This window comes from Branchiostoma lanceolatum, chromosome 3, assembly GCF_035083965.1.
Source record: "Branchiostoma lanceolatum isolate klBraLanc5 chromosome 3, klBraLanc5.hap2, whole genome shotgun sequence".
NCBI classification, from domain to species: Eukaryota; Metazoa; Chordata; class Leptocardii; order Amphioxiformes; family Branchiostomatidae; genus Branchiostoma; species Branchiostoma lanceolatum.
The window spans coordinates 23114040-23133240 of record NC_089724.1 but is presented as its reverse complement, the minus strand read 5'-3'; the positions used below and the strand labels follow the sequence as shown (position 1 = coordinate 23133240).

The following is a 19201-nucleotide window of genomic DNA, read 5'->3' as shown; positions in this document are numbered from 1 at the left end:
TATATAGACTTCAAGTAGCCTTATCTTTCTATTATCATTTATGAACTTGTATATTCTGTATATGTTGTGTTCCTGTTTGTCATGTAGTTTTGTCCAGTAATGTATTTGTATGGACCACAGGAAGAGTAGCTGTTAAGCTAATTGTGGATCCTAATAAACTCAAACTCAAACAGTTTCCTCATTAGATAAACATTGATATGCGACTTGTTATCAAAGTTTTACCTCAGGTTAGTAACTACTCTACTGATACCAAACTCTACTACTCTGCTTCCTTGTCGGGCTATTTTTTGTAGCAATTTTATTCTTTTCTATCATTTCAAAGCGATGTTTACCAATCATTATGTTATACTTTTCTATAAACGGCATAATTTTATGTATTTGTCCTTTTCACATTGCATGATATTATCAATGTCCGCCACAACACACCAAAAAAGGGTCCAGGGGCGACGTTTTCGGTATTGCTAGAATAAAATTTAAAAAAATCAGCGAACCTGGTAGCACTTCTCGATGGCGTTAGCACGGGCGCGGTAAGACCCGTCCAGCCGGGCGTCTGTGTTCTCTAACGTTGGGATGGCTCGATTGCCGGTGTCTTTCCAGCAGCCCAGGCTGATGTACTTCGGACCTTGGACCTGGGCCACCTCTTCACTTTCGACTTTCTCAACTTCTCCACCTGTGGGGAGAAAAATTGGTATTTGTTAATGGAGTTGATTTCATAATCAACCTGGGGTTGATTACATAATAATAACTTTACGTTTCATGTATTGAATATGGCATTATGTTACGGGAAACAATGGCAATAGGTTTTCCTCAATAATCATGCAAAATAAGTTCTAATTTGCATGGTTTTCTTTCACAGTGTTTATATATGTCTCAAATACATGCACACCAAATATTATGGATATCCGTCAGCGATTTAGTCAGTGTGTTCCTCATAAAATAGTTGAACAAAAACGACCCTGTAGTTCCATAACAATCTACTGGGAGACCTTAATCCGGGCCATTTCTTCCTTATATCAAAAGCTACCATCCACCGGAAAATCAAGACCCTAGTATGTCCATTGCAGAAGATCTGCAAACCAGACGGCCTGCTGCAATACTGAAGCCGGTCACAAGCAGGCTCAAAATCAACTTATAATGACCTGACTATAATGGTAAGCGGTGATTGTGTTCAGGAAGCGTAATGGTATAGGATGGGGAAGAATTACATCATATTTGTTATAACATGTTATGATACGTTACGTTACGTTAGGAGCTAGGTGCTCAGCGTTTTGCCAGACTCACCTCCTTTGTTGGAGACGAAAACATCTGAAAGATAAAATGTCAATCTATTAGCTATTTCGAGGTATGAAGGTTGTAGACAATCGTCATTAAAAATATTATGGACATGGTTTACATCGTTCTTATCGAAACTTTATCCTAATTGAAGCCAATTGAATGAGATGTATTAAAAAGACACTATCTAGTTCCAGGCAGAAGACACAATACCTGAGATGAGATAAACCTCATTTCCCCAGGGTCCGCCTTCCCCGTCGTTCTTACAGGTTGCCGAGGGGCCGTACTTCTTGTACGTGCTGAGAGCAGTAGCCGACCCGGCACACCAGCCGCCATGTTGGACAGCAAAGACGGAGAACCCGCGAGACTTGGCCACCTGATAGCACTTGTCGATTGCGTTTGCGCGTGCGCGATAGCTGCCGTCCAAACGGGCGTCTTTCCCCTCTAGAGTCGGAATGGCGCGGTTTCCCGTGTCTTTCCAGCAGCCAAGACTGATGTAAGGCTTGGGGACATATCCTGTGGAGACATGTTCAACGTTTAACGTAAGGTGTGTCAAGTCGAGTTGATTAAAATCTGACTTTGGTAATTTGCATGCTAAATGAAAGAAGGCTCCAAGACTGAAACCACAGGAACTGTTCATGTAGAATGTTTCAGATAAAAGATGTTGAATGACTTACCCTTAGGCAAAGCAACGGGGGCGCCTGGAACAAATAAAAGAAAAGGTGATAAGAATTATGCATTGATTCATTTATTTATCTATCTCAGTTTTTAAAGGAAAACTTTGATACATGAACTTTTTCCAAATATTATAACTAGTTCTTTTCAAATTAACGTAAGTAGCGGGGACTATGACACTAGCCCGTTTGGTCATAAACTGCACCAATATTTTTCCTCAAGCTTGGGATCGAAGCATCACAATGTCTTTCTGTGGGTCTGTCTGTCTCTTCGAGTGCTTTTAAAAAGATAAGTTAAGCATGGGCTTATATATCCAGTGCTGCAGTTTTCTTAGTAAGATTGAAAGGGGCACAAATAAAATGGGTTAATTCTGAAATCTCTGAGGTTCCGAGGGGTTTAGTGTTGAGTCTATTACAATGCACACAGATCAGATTGCTATAATGTCAAGTCTCCATGCTTTAAAGGATGTTCTGCCTCACCTGTAATCAGGTAGACTTCGTGAAACTTTATCCTAATTGAACCGAATTGAATGAGATGAATTAAAAAGACACTATCTAGTTCCAGGCAGAAGACACCATACCTGAGATGAGATAAACCTCATTTCCCCAGGGTCCACCTTCCCCGTCGTTCTTACAGGTTGCCGAGGGGCCGTACTTCTTGTACGTGCTGAGGGCAGTAGCCGACCCGGCACACCAGCCGCCATGTTGGACAGCAAAGACGGAGAACCCGCGAGACTTGGCCACCTGTATGGGGACAGTTAGATATCGTCAACATTGTATATAGACCTCAAGTAGCATTATCTTTCTATTATCATTTATGAACATGTATATTCTGTATATGTTGTGTTCCTGTGTGTCATGTAATTTTGTCCAGTCATGTTTTTGAATGGACCACAGGCAGAGTGGCTGTTAAGCTAATTGTGGATCCCAATAAACTCAAACTCAAACAGTTTCCTCATTAGATAAACATTGATATGCGACTTGTTATTAAAGTTGTACCTCAGGTTAGTTACTACTCTACTAATACTATACTCAACTACTCTGCTTCCTTGCCGGACTATTTCTTGTAGCAGCTTTTTTTTCTTTTCTATCATTTCAAAGCGATGTTTAAACAATCCTTATGTTATACTATTCTAATTCTATAAACGGCATGATTTTATGTATTTGTCCTTTTCACATTGCATGATATTATCAATATCCCCCACAACACACCAAAAAGGGTCCAGGGGCGACGTTTTCGGTATTGCTAGAATAAAATAAAAAAATATCAGCGAACCTGGTAGCACTTCTCGATGGCGTCAGCGCGTGCGCGGTAAGACCCGTCCAGCCGAGCGTCTGTGTTCTCTAACGTTGCGATGGCTCGATTGCCGGTGTCTTTCCAGCAACCCAGGCTGATGTATTTCGGACCCTGTACCTGGGCCACCTCTTCACTTTCGATTTTCTCAACTTCTCCACCTGTGGGGAGGATAATTGTGCATGTTACTGTTCCACCTGCCATGAAATACAGCTTACATGTATTTGATTTATGGCATTGTATTATAGGAATCAATGGGATTATAGGGTTTTGTCATTAATCACGTAAAATGACTCCCACAAGTTAAATGAATGTAAATGTATTAATATATTGCATTGATACGCAAAAAAAAGGTTAGTCAAGCAACTGCATACGATTTTGAAACAGACGTTTCAGATAGCATCCGCTGCTTTACGTCAGTGACTAAAGAAAGGTCTGGTAGAACTAGGTTTTATACCAAAACTCTGAATAGATATGTTAATAGAGAGGAGACAATTTCAGATGGTTCAATAGAATACTATGTCAAGACAAGGTTGTATGCTAATGACTCAATTATCTCCTGTTGTTTTAGGAGCTAATGCTGTTCGCCTTGGGGGAGGGGGTTGGGTGTGGGGGGGGGTTGGGTGGGGGGGGCGGTAGCTGGGGGTAGCGCGATGTCTCAAGTGCCTGAAAGTTGTCTCCTTACCTCCTTTGGTTGAACTTAAAACATCTGAAAGACAAAAACAGTAAAAACGGTTTACCAAATCGTAATGTGTCGAACATTTAAACGAAATTTGAAAATCATATCTCACGAGAAAGTGAAGGAGATTGAAAGGGACGAAATACTTAAAAAAAAAACACTATCTAGTTCCAGGAAGAAGACACAATACCTGAGATGAGATAAACCTCATTCCCCCAGGGTCCGCCTTCCCCGTCGTTCTTACAGGTTGCCGAGGAGCCGTACTTGTTGTACGTGCTGAGGGCAGTAGCCGACCCGGCACACCAGCCGCCATGTTGGACAGCAAAGACTCGGTAGCCAAGCGACTTGGCCACCTGGTAGCACTTGTCGATGGCGTTGGCGCGTGCGCGATAGCTGCCGTCCAAACGGGCGTCTTTCCCCTCCAGTGTAGGAATGGCGCGGTTTCCCGTGTCCTTCCAACAGCCAAGACTGATGTACGGCTTGGGGACATATCCTGTTGAAACAAGTTCGACGTTTAACGTAAGATATGTCAAGTCGAGTCGATTAAACTGACATTAGTCATTTGCATGCTAAATGAAAGAAGTCTCCAAGACTGAAACCACAGGAAATGTTGATACTACCACTACTAATAATAATAATACTAATAATAATCTCTATTGTATATCCCTGCCCAGATTGGCTAAATGCAAAGATGACCACGCGTGGTCTATCAGAAGCAAAGTGTAAAACATGAATTGAATTCAGATTGATCTCGTTAAAAAGGTTGAACGACTTACCCTTAGGCAATGTTACGGGGGCGTCTGGAACAAATACAAGAAAAGGTGACAAGAATTATTTACTAATTTTTCATCTATTCAAGTTTCTAAACACATATTTTCATACATGAACTTTTTTTAAATACCATAACTAATTCTTTTCAAATAAACGTACGTAGCGTGGACTATGACACTACTCCGTTTGGCCATTAACTGCACCATTATTTCCCCTCAAGAGAGGGAACGAAGCATTATAGCGTCATCCCGTGGGTCCGTCCGCCTCTTTGTGTGATTTAAGAAAAATATTAAGCATGGGCATATATCATACTCAGAGCTGCAATTTTCTCAGTAAGATTGAAGGGGGCAGAAATAAAATGGTCAGTGGGGTAAATTTTGCCGTCTCTGAGGTTCCGAGAGGATTGCTTTTGAGTCTATTTTAATGCAGACTCATCAGCAGTGCTGTAATGTTGAGTCTCCATGTTTTAAAGGATGTTCTGCCTCACCTGTAACCAGGTAGATTTCGTGAAACTTTATCCTAATTGAACCGAATTGAATGAGAAAAAGACACTATCTAGTTCCAGGCAGAAGACACCACACCTGAGATGAGATAAACCTCATTCCCCCAGGGTCCGCCTTCCCCGTCCTTCTTACAGGTTGCCGAGGGGCCGTACTTCTTGTACGTGCTGAGGGCAGTAGCCGACCCGGCGCACCAGCCGCCATGTTGGACAGCAAAGACGGAGAACCCGCGAGACTTGGCCACCTGTATGGGGACAGTTAGATATTGTCAACATTGTATATAGACTTCAAGTAGCCTTATCTTTCTATTATCATTTATGAACATGTATATTCTGTATATGTTGTGTTCCTGTTTGTCATGTAGTTTTGTCCAGTAATGTATTTGTATGGACCACAGGAAGAGTAGCTGTTAAGCTAATTGTGGATCCTAATAAACTCAAACTCAAACAGTTTCCTCATTAGATAAACATTGATATGCGACTTGTTATCAAAGTTTTACCTCAGGTTAGTAACTACTCTACTGATACCAAACTCTACTACTCTGCTTCCTTGTCGGGCTATTTTTTGTAGCAATTTTATTCTTTTCTATCATTTCAAAGCGATGTTTACCAATCATTATGTTATACTTTTCTATAAACGGCATAATTTTATGTATTTGTCCTTTTCACATTGCATGATATTATCAATGTCCGCCACAACACACCAAAAAAGGGTCCAGGGGCGACGTTTTCGGTATTGCTAGAATAAAATTTAAAAAAATCAGCGAACCTGGTAGCACTTCTCGATGGCGTTAGCACGGGCGCGGTAAGACCCGTCCAGCCGGGCGTCTGTGTTCTCTAACGTTGGGATGGCTCGATTGCCGGTGTCTTTCCAGCAGCCCAGGCTGATGTACTTCGGACCTTGGACCTGGGCCACCTCTTCACTTTCGACTTTCTCAACTTCTCCACCTGTGGGGAGAAAAATTGGTATTTGTTAATGGAGTTGATTTCATAATCAACCTGGGGTTGATTACATAATAATAACTTTACGTTTCATGTATTGAATATGGCATTATGTTACGGGAAACAATGGCAATAGGTTTTCCTCAATAATCATGCAAAATAAGTTCTAATTTGCATGGTTTTCTTTCACAGTGTTTATATATGTCTTAAATACATGCACACCAAATATTATGGATATCCGTCAGCGATTTAGTCAGTGTGTTCCTCATAAAATAGTTGAACAAAAACGGGCGGAGCTTCCATGTAAGACATCACGAAATCGCCGGCGAATGCACCCAGATACACGGCGACATGCCGACCTGTGTGCCGATTACCGGCGCTTCGAACGTCCCTCGCTCGCACGTAAATGTTGCCCGACGTGTGTGGGTCCACATCACGAAATCGCGGGCGAATGTACCCAGACACACGCCGACCTGCGTGCCGATTATAGACGAGCGATGGAAAAGGCAGCGCTCTTTTGAGGCCCGTGGCACCAGTGGTATGCAGTGGTACAGGTGGTTTTCATATTGAGACCAGCGAAGAAAAAGGCAGCATTTTTGCGAGGCCCGTGGCACCAGTGGTATACAGTGGTACAAGTGGTTTTAATACTGAGACGAGTGAAAGAATAGGCAGCACTCTTCTGAGCCCCGTGGTATAAGTGGTACATGGTGGTATAGGTGGTTTTCATACTTAGACGAGTGAAGGGATAGGCAGCGCTACTCTAAGGCTTGTGGTATAAGTGGTACATGGTGGTATAGGTGGTTTTCATACTTAGACGAGTGAAGGAATAGGCAGCGCTACTCTAAGGCTTGTGGTATAAGTGGTACACGGTGGTATAGGTGGTTTTCATCATATACCACCGTGTACCACTTATGGCTTGTGGTATAAGTGGTACACGGTGGTATAGGTGGTTTTCATACTTAGACGAGTGAAGGAATAGGCAGCGCTACTCTAAGGCTTGTGGTATAAGTGGTACACGGTGGTATAGGTGGTTTTCATACTTAGACGAGTGAAGGAATAGGCAGCGCTACTCTAAGGCTTGTGGTATAAGTGGTACACGGTGGTATAGGTGTTTCATACTTAGACGAGTGACGGAATAAGCATCGCTACTCTAAGGCTTGTGGTATAAGTGGTATACGGTGGTACAGGTGGTTTTCATCATATACCACCGTGTACCACTTATGGCTTGTGGTATAAGTGGTACACGGTGGTATAGGTGGTTTTCATACTTAGACGAGTGAAGGAATAGGCAGCGCTACTCTAAGGCTTGTGGTATAAGTGGTACACGGTGGTATATGATGAAAACCACCTAAACAACCGTGTACCACTTATACCACAAGCCATAAGTGGTACACGGTGGTATATGATGAAAACCACCTATACCACTGTGTACCACTTATACCACAAGCTTTAGAGTAGCGCTGCCTATTCCTTCACTCATCTAAGTATGAAAACCACCTATACCACCGTGTACCACTTATACCACAAGCCTTAGAGCAGCGCTGCCTATTCCTTCACTCGTCTAAGTATGAAAACCACCTATACCACCGTGTACCACTTATAGCCTAAGAATAGCGCTGCCTATTCCTTCACTCGTCTAAGTATGAAAACCACCTATACCACCGTGTACCACTTGTACCACAAGCCATAAGTGGTACACGGTGGTATATGATGAAAACCACCTATACCACCATGTACCACTTATACCACAAGCCTTAGAATAGCGCTGCCTATTACTTCACTCGTCTAAGTATGAAAACCACCTATACCACCGTGCACCACTTATACCACAAGCCTTAGAGCAGCGCTGCCTATTCCTTCACTCGTCTAAGTATGAAAACCACCTATACCACCATGTACCACTTATACCACAAGCCTTAGAATAGCGCTGCCTATTCCTTCACTCGTCTAAGTATGAAAACCACCTATACCACCGTGTACCACTTGTACCACAAGCCATAAGTGGTACACGGTGGTATATGATGAAAACCACCTATACCACCGTGTACCACTTATACCACAAGCCTTAGAGTAGCGCTGCCTATTCCTTCACTCGTCTAAGTATGAAAACCACCTATACCACCATGTACCACTTATACCACAAGCCTTAGAGCAGCGCTGCCTATTCCTTCACTCGTCTAAGTATGAAAACCACCTATACCACCATGTACCACTTATACCACAAGCCTTAGAATAGCGCTGCCTATTCCTTCACTCGTCTAAGTATGAAAACCACCTATACCACCGTGCACCACTTATACCACAAGCCTTAGAGCAGCGCTGCCTATTCATTCACTCGTCTAAGTATGAAAACCACCTATACCACCATGTACCACTTATACCACAAGCCTTAGAATAGCGCTGCCTATTCCTTCACTCGTCTAAGTATGAAAACCACCTATACCACCGTGTACCACTTGTACCACAAGCCATAAGTGGTACACGGTGGTATATGATGAAAACCACCTATACCACCGTGTACCACTTATACCACAAGCCTTAGAGTAGCGCTGCCTATTCCTTCACTCGTTTAAGTATGAAAACCACCTATACCACCATGTACCACTTATACCACAAGCCTTAGAGTAGCGCTGCCTATTCCTTCACTCGTCTAAGTATGAAAACCACCTATACCACCGTGTACCACTTATACCACGGGGCTCAGAACAGCGCTGCCTATTCTTTCACTCGTCTCAGTATTAAAACCACTTGTACCACTGTATACCAATGGTGCCACGGGCCTCGCAAAAATGCTGCCTTTTCCTTCGCTCGTCTCAATTTGAAAACCACCTGTACCACTGCATACCACTGGTGCCACGGGCCTCAAAAGAGCGCTGCCTTTTCCATCGCTCGTCTATAATCGGCACGCAGGTCGGCGTGTGTCTGGGTACATTCGCCCGCGATTTCGTGATGTCGACCCACACACGTCGGGCAACATTTAGGTGCGAGCAAGGGACGTTCGAAGCGCCGGTAATCGGCACGCAGGTCGGCGTGTGTCTGGGTACATTCGCCCGCGATTTCGTGATGTCGACCCACACACGTCGGGCAAGATTTACGTGCGAGCGAGGGACGTTCGAAGCGCCGGTAATCGGTACGCAGGTCGGCATTTCGCCGTGTATCTGGGTGCATTCGCCGGCGATTTCGTGATGTCTTACATGGAAGCTCCGCCCAAAAACGACCCTGTAGTTCCATAACAATCTACTGGGAGACCTTAATCCGGGCCATTTCTTCCTTATATCAAAAGCTACCATCCACCGGAAAATCAAGACCCTAGTATGTCCATGGCAGAAGATCTGCAAACCAGACGGCCTGCTGCAATACTGAAGCCGGTCACAAGCAGGCTCAAAATCAACTTATAATGACCTGACTATAATGGTAAGCGGTGATTGTGTTCAGGAAGCGTAATGGTATAGGATGGGGAAGAATTACATCATATTTGTTATAACATGTTATGATACGTTACGTTACGTTAGGAGCTAGGTGCTCAGCGTTTTGCCAGACTCACCTCCTTTGTTGGAGACGAAAACATCTGAAAGATAAAATGTCAATCTATTAGCTATTTCGAGGTATGAAGGTTGTAGACAATCGTCATTAAAAATATTATGGACATGGTTTACATCGTTCTTATCGAAACTTTATCCTAATTGAAGCCAATTGAATGAGATGTATTAAAAAGACACTATCTAGTTCCAGGCAGAAGACACAATACCTGAGATGAGATAAACCTCATTTCCCCAGGGTCCGCCTTCCCCGTCGTTCTTACAGGTTGCCGAGGGGCCGTACTTCTTGTACGTGCTGAGAGCAGTAGCCGACCCGGCACACCAGCCGCCATGTTGGACAGCAAAGACGGAGAACCCGCGAGACTTGGCCACCTGATAGCACTTGTCGATTGCGTTTGCGCGTGCGCGATAGCTGCCGTCCAAACGGGCGTCTTTCCCCTCTAGAGTCGGAATGGCGCGGTTTCCCGTGTCTTTCCAGCAGCCAAGACTGATGTAAGGCTTGGGGACATATCCTGTGGAGACATGTTCAACGTTTAACGTAAGGTGTGTCAAGTCGAGTTGATTAAAATCTGACTTTGGTAATTTGCATGCTAAATGAAAGAAGGCTCCAAGACTGAAACCACAGGAACTGTTCATGTAGAATGTTTCAGATAAAAGATGTTGAATGACTTACCCTTAGGCAAAGCAACGGGGGCGCCTGGAACAAATAAAAGAAAAGGTGATAAGAATTATGCATTGATTCATTTATTTATCTATCTCAGTTTTTAAAGGAAAACTTTGATACATGAACTTTTTCCAAATATTATAACTAGTTCTTTTCAAATTAGCGTAAGTAGCGGGGACTATGACACTAGCCCGTTTGGTCATAAACTGCACCAATATTTTTCCTCTGTGGGTCTGTCTGTCTCTTCGAGTGCCTTTAAAAAATATAAGTTAAGCATGGGCTTATATATCCAGTGCTGCAGTTTTCTTAGTAAGATTGAAAGGGGCACAAATAAAATGGGTTAATTCTGAAATCTCTGAGGTTCCGAGGGGTTTAGTGTTGAGTCTATTACAATGCACGCAGATCAGATTGCTATAATGTCGAGTCTCCATGCTTTAAAGGATGTTCTGCCTCACCTGTAATCAGGTAGACTTCGTGAAACTTTATCCTAATTGAACCGAATTGAATGAGATGAATTAAAAAGACACTATCTAGTTCCAGGCAGAAGACACCATACCTGAGATGAGATAAACCTCATTTCCCCAGGGTCCACCTTCCCCGTCGTTCTTACAGGTTGCCGAGGGGCCGTACTTCTTGTACGTGCTGAGGGCAGTAGCCGACCCGGCACACCAGCCGCCATGTTGGACAGCAAAGACGGAGAACCCGCGAGACTTGGCCACCTGTATGGGGACAGTTTCCTCGTTACATTTCAATTTCACTTTCATTTATTTTACCAGGGTACATCTCAAATCTACGGATCTGTTTTACAGGTGACCCAGGGCACCATAAACATTGATATGCGACTTGTTATCAAAGTTTTACCTCAGGTTAGTAACTGCTCTACTGATACTATACTACACTACTCTGCTTCCTTGTCGGACAATTTCTCGTGGCAATTTTGTTATTATTTTTTTATCATTTCGAAGCGATGTTTAACCAATCCCTATGTTATACTATTCTATAAACGGCATAATTTCACTTGTGTAACCTTTTCACATGGCATAATATTGTTAATGTCCCCCATAACACACCAAAAAGGGTCCAGCTATAGGGCGACGTTTCTGGTATTGCTGGAATTAACAGACATGAGCGCACCTGGTAGCACTTCTCGATGGCGTCAGCACGTTTTCGGTAAGACCCGTCCAGCCGGGCGTCCGTTTTCTCCAGTGTGGGGATGGCTCGATTGCTGCTGTCTTTCCAGCAACCCAGGCTGATGTACTTCGGACCTATGGTGAAATGTTCGACACTTTCATTTTATCAAGCATATATATGAATAGAATAGGTTTATTGCAAGTTCTTGCGGGAGTCTAATTGCAAGTACATGGAACATGGAGGGACGGACAGACAATTGATAGCAATATAGCGTGTGACTATTCTAGTTCAAATACTAACACTAAATTCTATCTTATTTGGGTTTGACTTCTTTTTTCCGAAACAGTGGAAGACGAACGCTCCCACTTTTGCTGTAATGTGTGGGTTTTGTGATGTTAACAGGAGAGTAGTTTTCTTTTGTTCCGTAAACATGGAGAAGTTTGGATGGAATTTGGTGGCCTCTTTAAACAGCGCCTTTCTTTCATGATCGTAGAACGGGCAACTTGAAATAAAATGTTTCTGCGTGTTTGACATGCAGTATTTATATTAAGTTCTTTCGCACACAGGTAATTTTTTGGTACCGCCCTCTCTCTATTTCAAGAGGATGGGCACTAATTCTAATTTTGCAAATTGCTGAGCGTAGATTAAAATCATCTAGTTCTAGATAGTTTTCTATGGAATATGATGTTTTGCATGCTTTATAAAACCTTAGCTTGCCTATATCCATGCTCAAATTATGACAGATAGTTTGGGTGTACATAGCGGTAATTCTGGACCTTATCATTAGTACAAACTGACTCATGAGAATTTTCAAAAAGGAAGGCCTATTGACGTTTCCAAGTATTACATGCTCCAGTACCTATTTACATCCTATTCGTTCTTTGATGATTTCAAGCATGGCTAAACATTCCTCTACCTGTTGTTCCTGATCCCGAGAAACCTCCTCCTCCGGAAGTGCCTCCGCCGGAGAATTGCCTTTCTTCGTGATCATGGTCAAACAAGCCTCTCTGGCCCTCATTTATCAGCTCGTCCTCATCCTTCAACAACAAGAAATACATGATTTTAAACCTTTGTAAAATATCTAGAGTTCTTTTGTGAATTTCGTAATGTCAAGGCCCCAGCTGTCACGTATGTTAGTGTCCCCCTCTTTTCTTTCATTAGTCCATCCCAGCCATCTCCATCCTATTGCGGGTCCGTTGACAGTGCTGATACCACACTACTTTCAAGAAGGTGGTTTTGGCAAGCCTCTACCAGGCTCCGCGGATCGCTGGGAAAATAGCAGAAATTGTCCAAATGGACTAAATAGTATGCTAAGGGTGGAAGAGGTGGAGGTTAACCACTGAGGCCCTATGCTCCCGAAGGGGCGAAGAGGATTAAGTCAAGTAAGTCAGTATGCTAAGGGTAGTCGGCTACGGATAGAGGGTCCAATGTGCTCCTTGGATTTTCTATTGGACCCTCTGTCCGTTTCCGGCTGCTCTTAGCATACTATTTGCGCCATTTGACCAAATTTCTACTATTTTCCCGGCGATCCGCGGAGCCTGGTAGAGGCCAGGTTTCACCAGTATTGCTGAAGTGCATGAAAACTCTGCTAGGGGGCGCCCCAGAAATCATCATGATTTGTAGGGACCTCGATAACTACGCACATAACGAATTGATACAAATCTGTCAAAAAGATCTTCGTTGTAGGCGCGAACACACAATTTCAACTGCAAACAATACCCTCTTTTTGATAAAGGATGAAATACTTGTATAATACAACACGACCATGACATACCGTCTCGGTTATCTCCCCTTCAAGAGCATCTTCTCTATCCAACAGCTGATCCTGGAACATAATATCATAAACATGTTAATTTCAACCGACTAGAAACAATATCTGTAGGCTCTCAACACATACAGCCGATGTGATGCATGGTTGGATCTGGAAAAGTTAAACCCAGGACATTGATGTGCTCGTGTAAAATGTTGTAATAATGAAATAATAAGTGCAAATGATAATCGAAATCAAACTGCAAGCTTCCAGGTTCCTGTTTGTATCTTATAATAATAACTTTATTGCACAACAATTGTACAAGGTACAAAGTATGGCATTCACTGGTACATAGATAAACATTCTATTAGGCTAATCCGTCTATCTTATACAATATGGTGTACTAGTCTATCTTATGGTGTAGTAGTATGGGATGACAATGTGATTTTACAATTATTGGAGGAGTTTCTAACGTCTAGACATTCTTTGATATATTTCCCAATGTGTATATTAGGTAATATTAGCATTTAGTAAAGATCTTGATATTTGACATTAAAAATCGGGTAGGCATTTGCAAGAAACAGTTTGACATTTCAATTTCAACGCACACTTTTGTTAGTTTTTAATGATCCTGAAAAAGGTGCAAATGAAATTTGCTAATCAGCAAAACGAAAACATAAACAAACCTCAACATCGATGATATTTTTGTCGATGTCACTAAGAACGTCTTCCGCTGCAGTGCAGGCGATAGTCGCCAGGAGAACCAGCAGGGCCCTCCCCATGGCGCGCATGTCTGGACCTCCCCGAAGTTGGCTCAGTCGCAGGACTATTGTCTGCTGTAATAGAAACAAGAAAACAATTACTATGAATTATCATTTCAATATTCTACGTGTTTCATTCGTAACATCTTCTACATCAACACTTAATCTTCAACTACGTGTAAATGCACACGCTCTGATGAAATACACAGGCGGTCCGGCTATACATTCATCTACTGATTGATTTACCACTTTTTTTACCACATTTAATTGTTAGAATATGAAGAGTTTGTATATATGCTATAACCTACAGACACCTTTAATCTTTTTTGAGCCAACTTTTTACACTAGTTGTCTGCTGCCGCCGAGGCGAAATCACATTGGTCCGACTGCCGTAAATGACAAGGCTTATTTAGCACAAGACAACTAGATCGAGAAACCATCTTAAACATCGCACGCACAACAAGACCACTCGTATCAGACTTAACTTTCAACAAATCGTGCAAAGATTTAAGACAACGAGAGAAAGAAACAAAAGAATACCCCCCAATGCTATATATGCATTCTGCGCGGCGCGGTTGATAAGCACCCTAAGCAAACTATACCATACAGACCCTAAAACACTCTTAAAACCGTTCAAACAATCTATTAACGCCGTTGTCAGCAAACGTTGTTTCTTAAATCTAGACAAAAATGAGACTCAGATCATTGAACAGTGCCCATGTGTGTCTTTATGTAACCCCGCCCTACTTACTCACTGCCCATTTAATTGTGGCTGAAACTTTTGTCCGTTTCTTTGTCAACGCCCGTTTTCTGTCATTAAAAAATTGTCTAACAAAGGGTATGATTGATGTACAGGACTGATCAGTTCACATTCTGGCGGGGGAGAAAAGGGGGCGAATGTAAATGTTCTTCAGAGAAAATTGAAACTCCGGCCGTCATCAAGTCATATAAAGTGTGATTTTCGTCAGTTAAAATACATTTCCCTCAGTAGCACTATTACTGACATAACCGTAATTATTTTCCATCAATTACACAAATGGTCAGTTTGTTTGTTTGGCTGTTTGTTTGTTTGGTTGGTTGTTTGTTTGTTTGTTTGGTTGGTTGGTTGGTTGGTTGGTTGGTTGGTTGCATTGCATACACGGTAGTCAATAGCAATCCACTGCGACAGATAAGATTCTGTAAACTATTATCATTTTTCATCTACTGGACTTAATTCATTCATTCTTCCATTCATTAATTTCGTTATTCAACCAGAACATCACACCCAGGTCTAAGACCTTGTAGAAGGGATTCGGCATCAGATAGAATAGACCGCCATAGTACTGTAAATACAGAAATGTTCGCGGTGGTCTTACGTCCTCAGTTCTCGCGTTGAACTTTCAGCGCAAACGCAACCACCGCCCACCTCTGACTGTAGCGCTACTATTGTTTCAAACGCGAACTTACAACATTTCCTCCCGACCGCGAAATAAAAACCACGCGAACCTTAGTGTTTTTACATTACCCTTTGTTCAGATTTTAACACAAATGTCAACAAAAGCAGGTTTCCAGATTAACACGAAAATAAAATGAGTCTAAACAGTGTCCGGCTGTGCCTTTATGTAACACTACCTTTATGTAACCTATCTACCGCCCACTGAAACTTTTGCCATTTTAAGTGACAACGCCCTTTTTCTGTCATCCAAGGAAAGTTGTCTAACAAAAGGCATCACTCTTGTAAGGGCCTGATCAGCCGGCGGTCTAACGAGACGGACAAGGGGCGACATTTAAATGGTCCTTATGAAAACTTTAAGTCCAGCAGCCATTTATAGATATCGAGTCAATCATTATGCTTTTTCCCCGATTGCAAGAGAACGGAAAACGGCTCGGAAAAATATACATGTCCTGGCTCCCCAAGTAACCAAAGGGGTCCATGCCAACAGGGTGGGAACAGGAGCGGACACATCACGAATCACTTGTAAACACAAACTATCAAACCCCAAGCGCTCATGATACAAGGGACATCAAGTCAAAAAGAACGCACCATAAAACGGTAACCATCTCATATTTCAAACGGTACGAACGGATAGGAAATCTGTACGCCACATCTACACAGCAGAAGAAACAATGGTGGGCCCGGGGACCTTTTGCAGACAACGCACATGTCGGAATACTGACACCGTGTTCTCCACTTCAAACTACGCTCTAAGCGCTCACGAGACAAGGAAACGAAAAACAACAAGTAATGCAAAACCGCAAATAAACTGTGAACCACATCATATTCAAGTGGAACAGACGGGTCATAAAGATGAACGTCTTAATCGCACAGAACAGACCGCAGCTGTTCATGTTTGTTTCCTCTTATGCAGAAATAGTTCAAGACACTTTGCTCATCGTTTAAAGTCGAGTTGAGACATCAAAGCATTATTATTCTGTATCCTTCCTACATATCCGTGATAGATTTACGTTGTAAAGAAATCTAAGCCATTCCATTCTGTACTCACCGGTGGTGCAGACGATGTGACGCGGACAACCCGTCCTGACAGACTGAGCACGCTTACTTATTCATCAGCAGTTGCGCTGCAGGTTTTAGGATTGGCCTGAGGTATAAGAAACTATTCAACCAATCGTAGGACACAGAGTAATTGTCTAGGACCGCAGGGATGCAAATATATGCGGCATTATGCATTTTAATGGCACACATCTACACAGCAGACGCCGCAACTGTTCTCTGTTTACTCTTATACGTAGTAGTTGTTCAGTGCGCTTTGAGCATCGTTTAACTAGCCTGGAATCCAAACCTATTATAGCTACCGAGTCTCCCGAGTCTCCTCTCTTGGGAGACTCGGGAGCTATATAGGTTTGGGTTCCAGGCTATCGTTTAACACCAAGTTGAGAATCATGTCTAACCATGTTCTATCCTTCCTACAGACCTTTAATATATTCACATTGTAAAGAAATCTAAACTAATCCATTCTGGTGGTGCAGACGATGTGACTCCGACAAGCCGTCCTGACGGACTGACACCCTTAGTCATACTCGTAGCAGTTGCGCTGCTGGTTTTATTACTAGCCTAAGGCTATCAGATCTCGTCAGACAATTTCCTACAGATTTTCCTACAGATTTGTTATATCACAGTACTATCCAAGGAAAGGCTGTGTCCAACTTTTCATAATGATATTGAGAACGAATTCCACTTCATAAGGGATTGCCCAACCTATGACAATGGCCGGCAGAAATTGTTTCAATCGATTGTATGTAAATCCGGTAAAATGCTGCCGCCTACCAAGACAGAGATGTTCAATGTGATATCAGCCTGCGCTGTTCATATATCTACCCATATAGGCCAATTTATATATACCTCTATGCAAAAACGAGACAATGTTTCACATTCCTGAGACAGAATACTATCATCGTTACCATTACATTGTATATTGTTTCAGAGCATTGGAATGCACATTACTAGATCGCTTGTCTCCACTATTATTCATGTTGTAGATTAGTTCTTTAAGATTGTTAAATCTACAAATTACCATACATTGTACCCGTAACAAATGTCGCGCAACGTTCTTCTTCTTCTATATGCACGATACAAGCAGTGAGACAGAGCGGTCCCCAGTAACAGCAGACCTGTTCAACAGATAGGGATTTCCTGCAAGTTCCTGATCACACCATCCATAGGCATGTCAGGAAGCACTTGGAAAGTTCAACATATTGAAGGATTGCGAAAGATGAAGAACCGCGCGATCCACAGAAATACAGTTTTTCTAAAAGTTTATGACATTGCTTGCGCAATGACCAGCAAATAACAATGGATCTAGCAATACTTGATTTTATTGAAGCTTTTGACAAGTCCCCCAAATAAGATCGATCTCAAAACTGGTGTACAGTGGAATTTTACACTACACTAAATCGTTCTCCTGAGACCGGCCTACCAATTTCTTGACCGACAGGGAAGAGACGATCGACCTGTTGCATATAGAGTTGTGCACACATAATCAATGATGACGTCTGAAGGAAGACATGAACGCCCTCGATAAATGGCACAGCAACCTTATGTAGTTACTGGTGTAGTTTTGAGAATGTCATGACATTAAACAGCGGTTTATGATAAGGCAGTGTCGGTCATAAGCAGCGTCTTTCATCGCTTATGACAGGACTTCAGTCGAGGAAACAATGTGAGGCCTGAGGACCTTTTCCTTCTGTGCAGACAACGCACCCGTGGACCGATGACACCGACATGCCAACCTGTCAACTTGTCCGATCTGAACACCTGATGCTAAAGACTAGTAGATTACGCTTGGTGCATCCGCCGCTGCTGTATTCCTTTCGCGTGTCCGTACTGATCATGCAAACTAACTGGAACTGACACCCACTCGCCACTTGCAAGTTAAAGAACTTTGAAAAAAAAACAGCATCTCCTTCACACAGATCGCACTCTGTGAGTAATTATCATCTTTCACGTACCCATTCACGTTTATGAGGTCTTCAGCAGGAGAAACAATGGTGGGCCCGGGGACCTTTTGCAGACAACGCACATGTCTGAGTACTGACATCGTGTTCTCCACTTCAAACTACGCTCTAAGCGCTCTCGAGACAAGGAAACGACAAACCACAAGTAATGCAAAACCGAGAGAAAAACTGTGAACCACATCATATTCAAATGGTATAGACGCGGATCATAAAGATGAACGTCTTAATCGCACAGAAGACACCGCAGCTGTTCATCGTCTGTTTCCACTTATGCAGAAATAGTTCAGGCCACTTTGCTCATCGTTTCACCTCAAGTTGAGACATCAAAGCATTATGAAGCATCCTTCCTACATATCCGTGATACATTTACGTTAAAAAGAAATCTAAGCCATTCCATTCTGTACTCACCGGTGGTGCAGACGATGTGACGCGGACAACCCTACTCTCCAAGCAGAGCTAGGGTTTCGGCTGGTTTTTAACGTGTTTTTAGGCGTTTTTGTCATGCCTTCTACTTTGTCATCGTTTTTGTTGTGCTGCAAACAAAAACGATGACAAAGAAGAAGGCATGACAAAAACGCCTAAAAACACGTTAAAAACCAGCCGAAACCCTAGCTCTGCTTGGAGAGTAGTTTTTTACTTCAGGGAGATAGCGACATTGTCACATCACAGAGCAAAATTCACATCAGAACATTAATTCATACTGCAAGGTCTATTACTGTCTACAACTTGTCAAGTGTGTGACTCTTCCAATGTTTGGAGTGCTTTTGAAAGAA

The 19201-nt window shown here is 42.7% G+C and overlaps 1 protein-coding gene across 1 annotated transcript in view; it reads right to left on the bottom strand.

The window, feature by feature from the left end:
- LOC136429444 (uncharacterized) overlaps positions 1–16559 on the bottom strand; it is a 31978-nt gene extending 15419 nt beyond the window's left edge. The window contains exons 1-20 of the mRNA XM_066419275.1: positions 16460–16559; positions 13902–14051; positions 13240–13290; positions 12382–12502; positions 11469–11599; positions 10891–11053; positions 10344–10367; positions 9880–10182; positions 9676–9699; positions 5959–6137; positions 5272–5434; positions 4696–4719; positions 4110–4412; positions 3926–3949; positions 3223–3401; positions 2528–2690; positions 1950–1973; positions 1486–1788; positions 1282–1305; positions 492–670 (exon numbers count right to left, since the gene is read on the bottom strand). Of these exons, the coding sequence (XP_066275372.1) occupies positions 492–670; positions 1282–1305; positions 1486–1788; positions 1950–1973; positions 2528–2690; positions 3223–3401; positions 3926–3949; positions 4110–4412; positions 4696–4719; positions 5272–5434; positions 5959–6137; positions 9676–9699; positions 9880–10182; positions 10344–10367; positions 10891–11053; positions 11469–11599; positions 12382–12502; positions 13240–13290; positions 13902–14006 (2487 nt within the window). The 5' untranslated portion in view covers positions 14007–14051; positions 16460–16559. The remainder of the gene's footprint in view (positions 1–491; positions 671–1281; positions 1306–1485; positions 1789–1949; positions 1974–2527; positions 2691–3222; positions 3402–3925; positions 3950–4109; positions 4413–4695; positions 4720–5271; positions 5435–5958; positions 6138–9675; positions 9700–9879; positions 10183–10343; positions 10368–10890; positions 11054–11468; positions 11600–12381; positions 12503–13239; positions 13291–13901; positions 14052–16459) is intronic.
- Positions 16560–19201: the final 2642 nt, after the last annotated feature.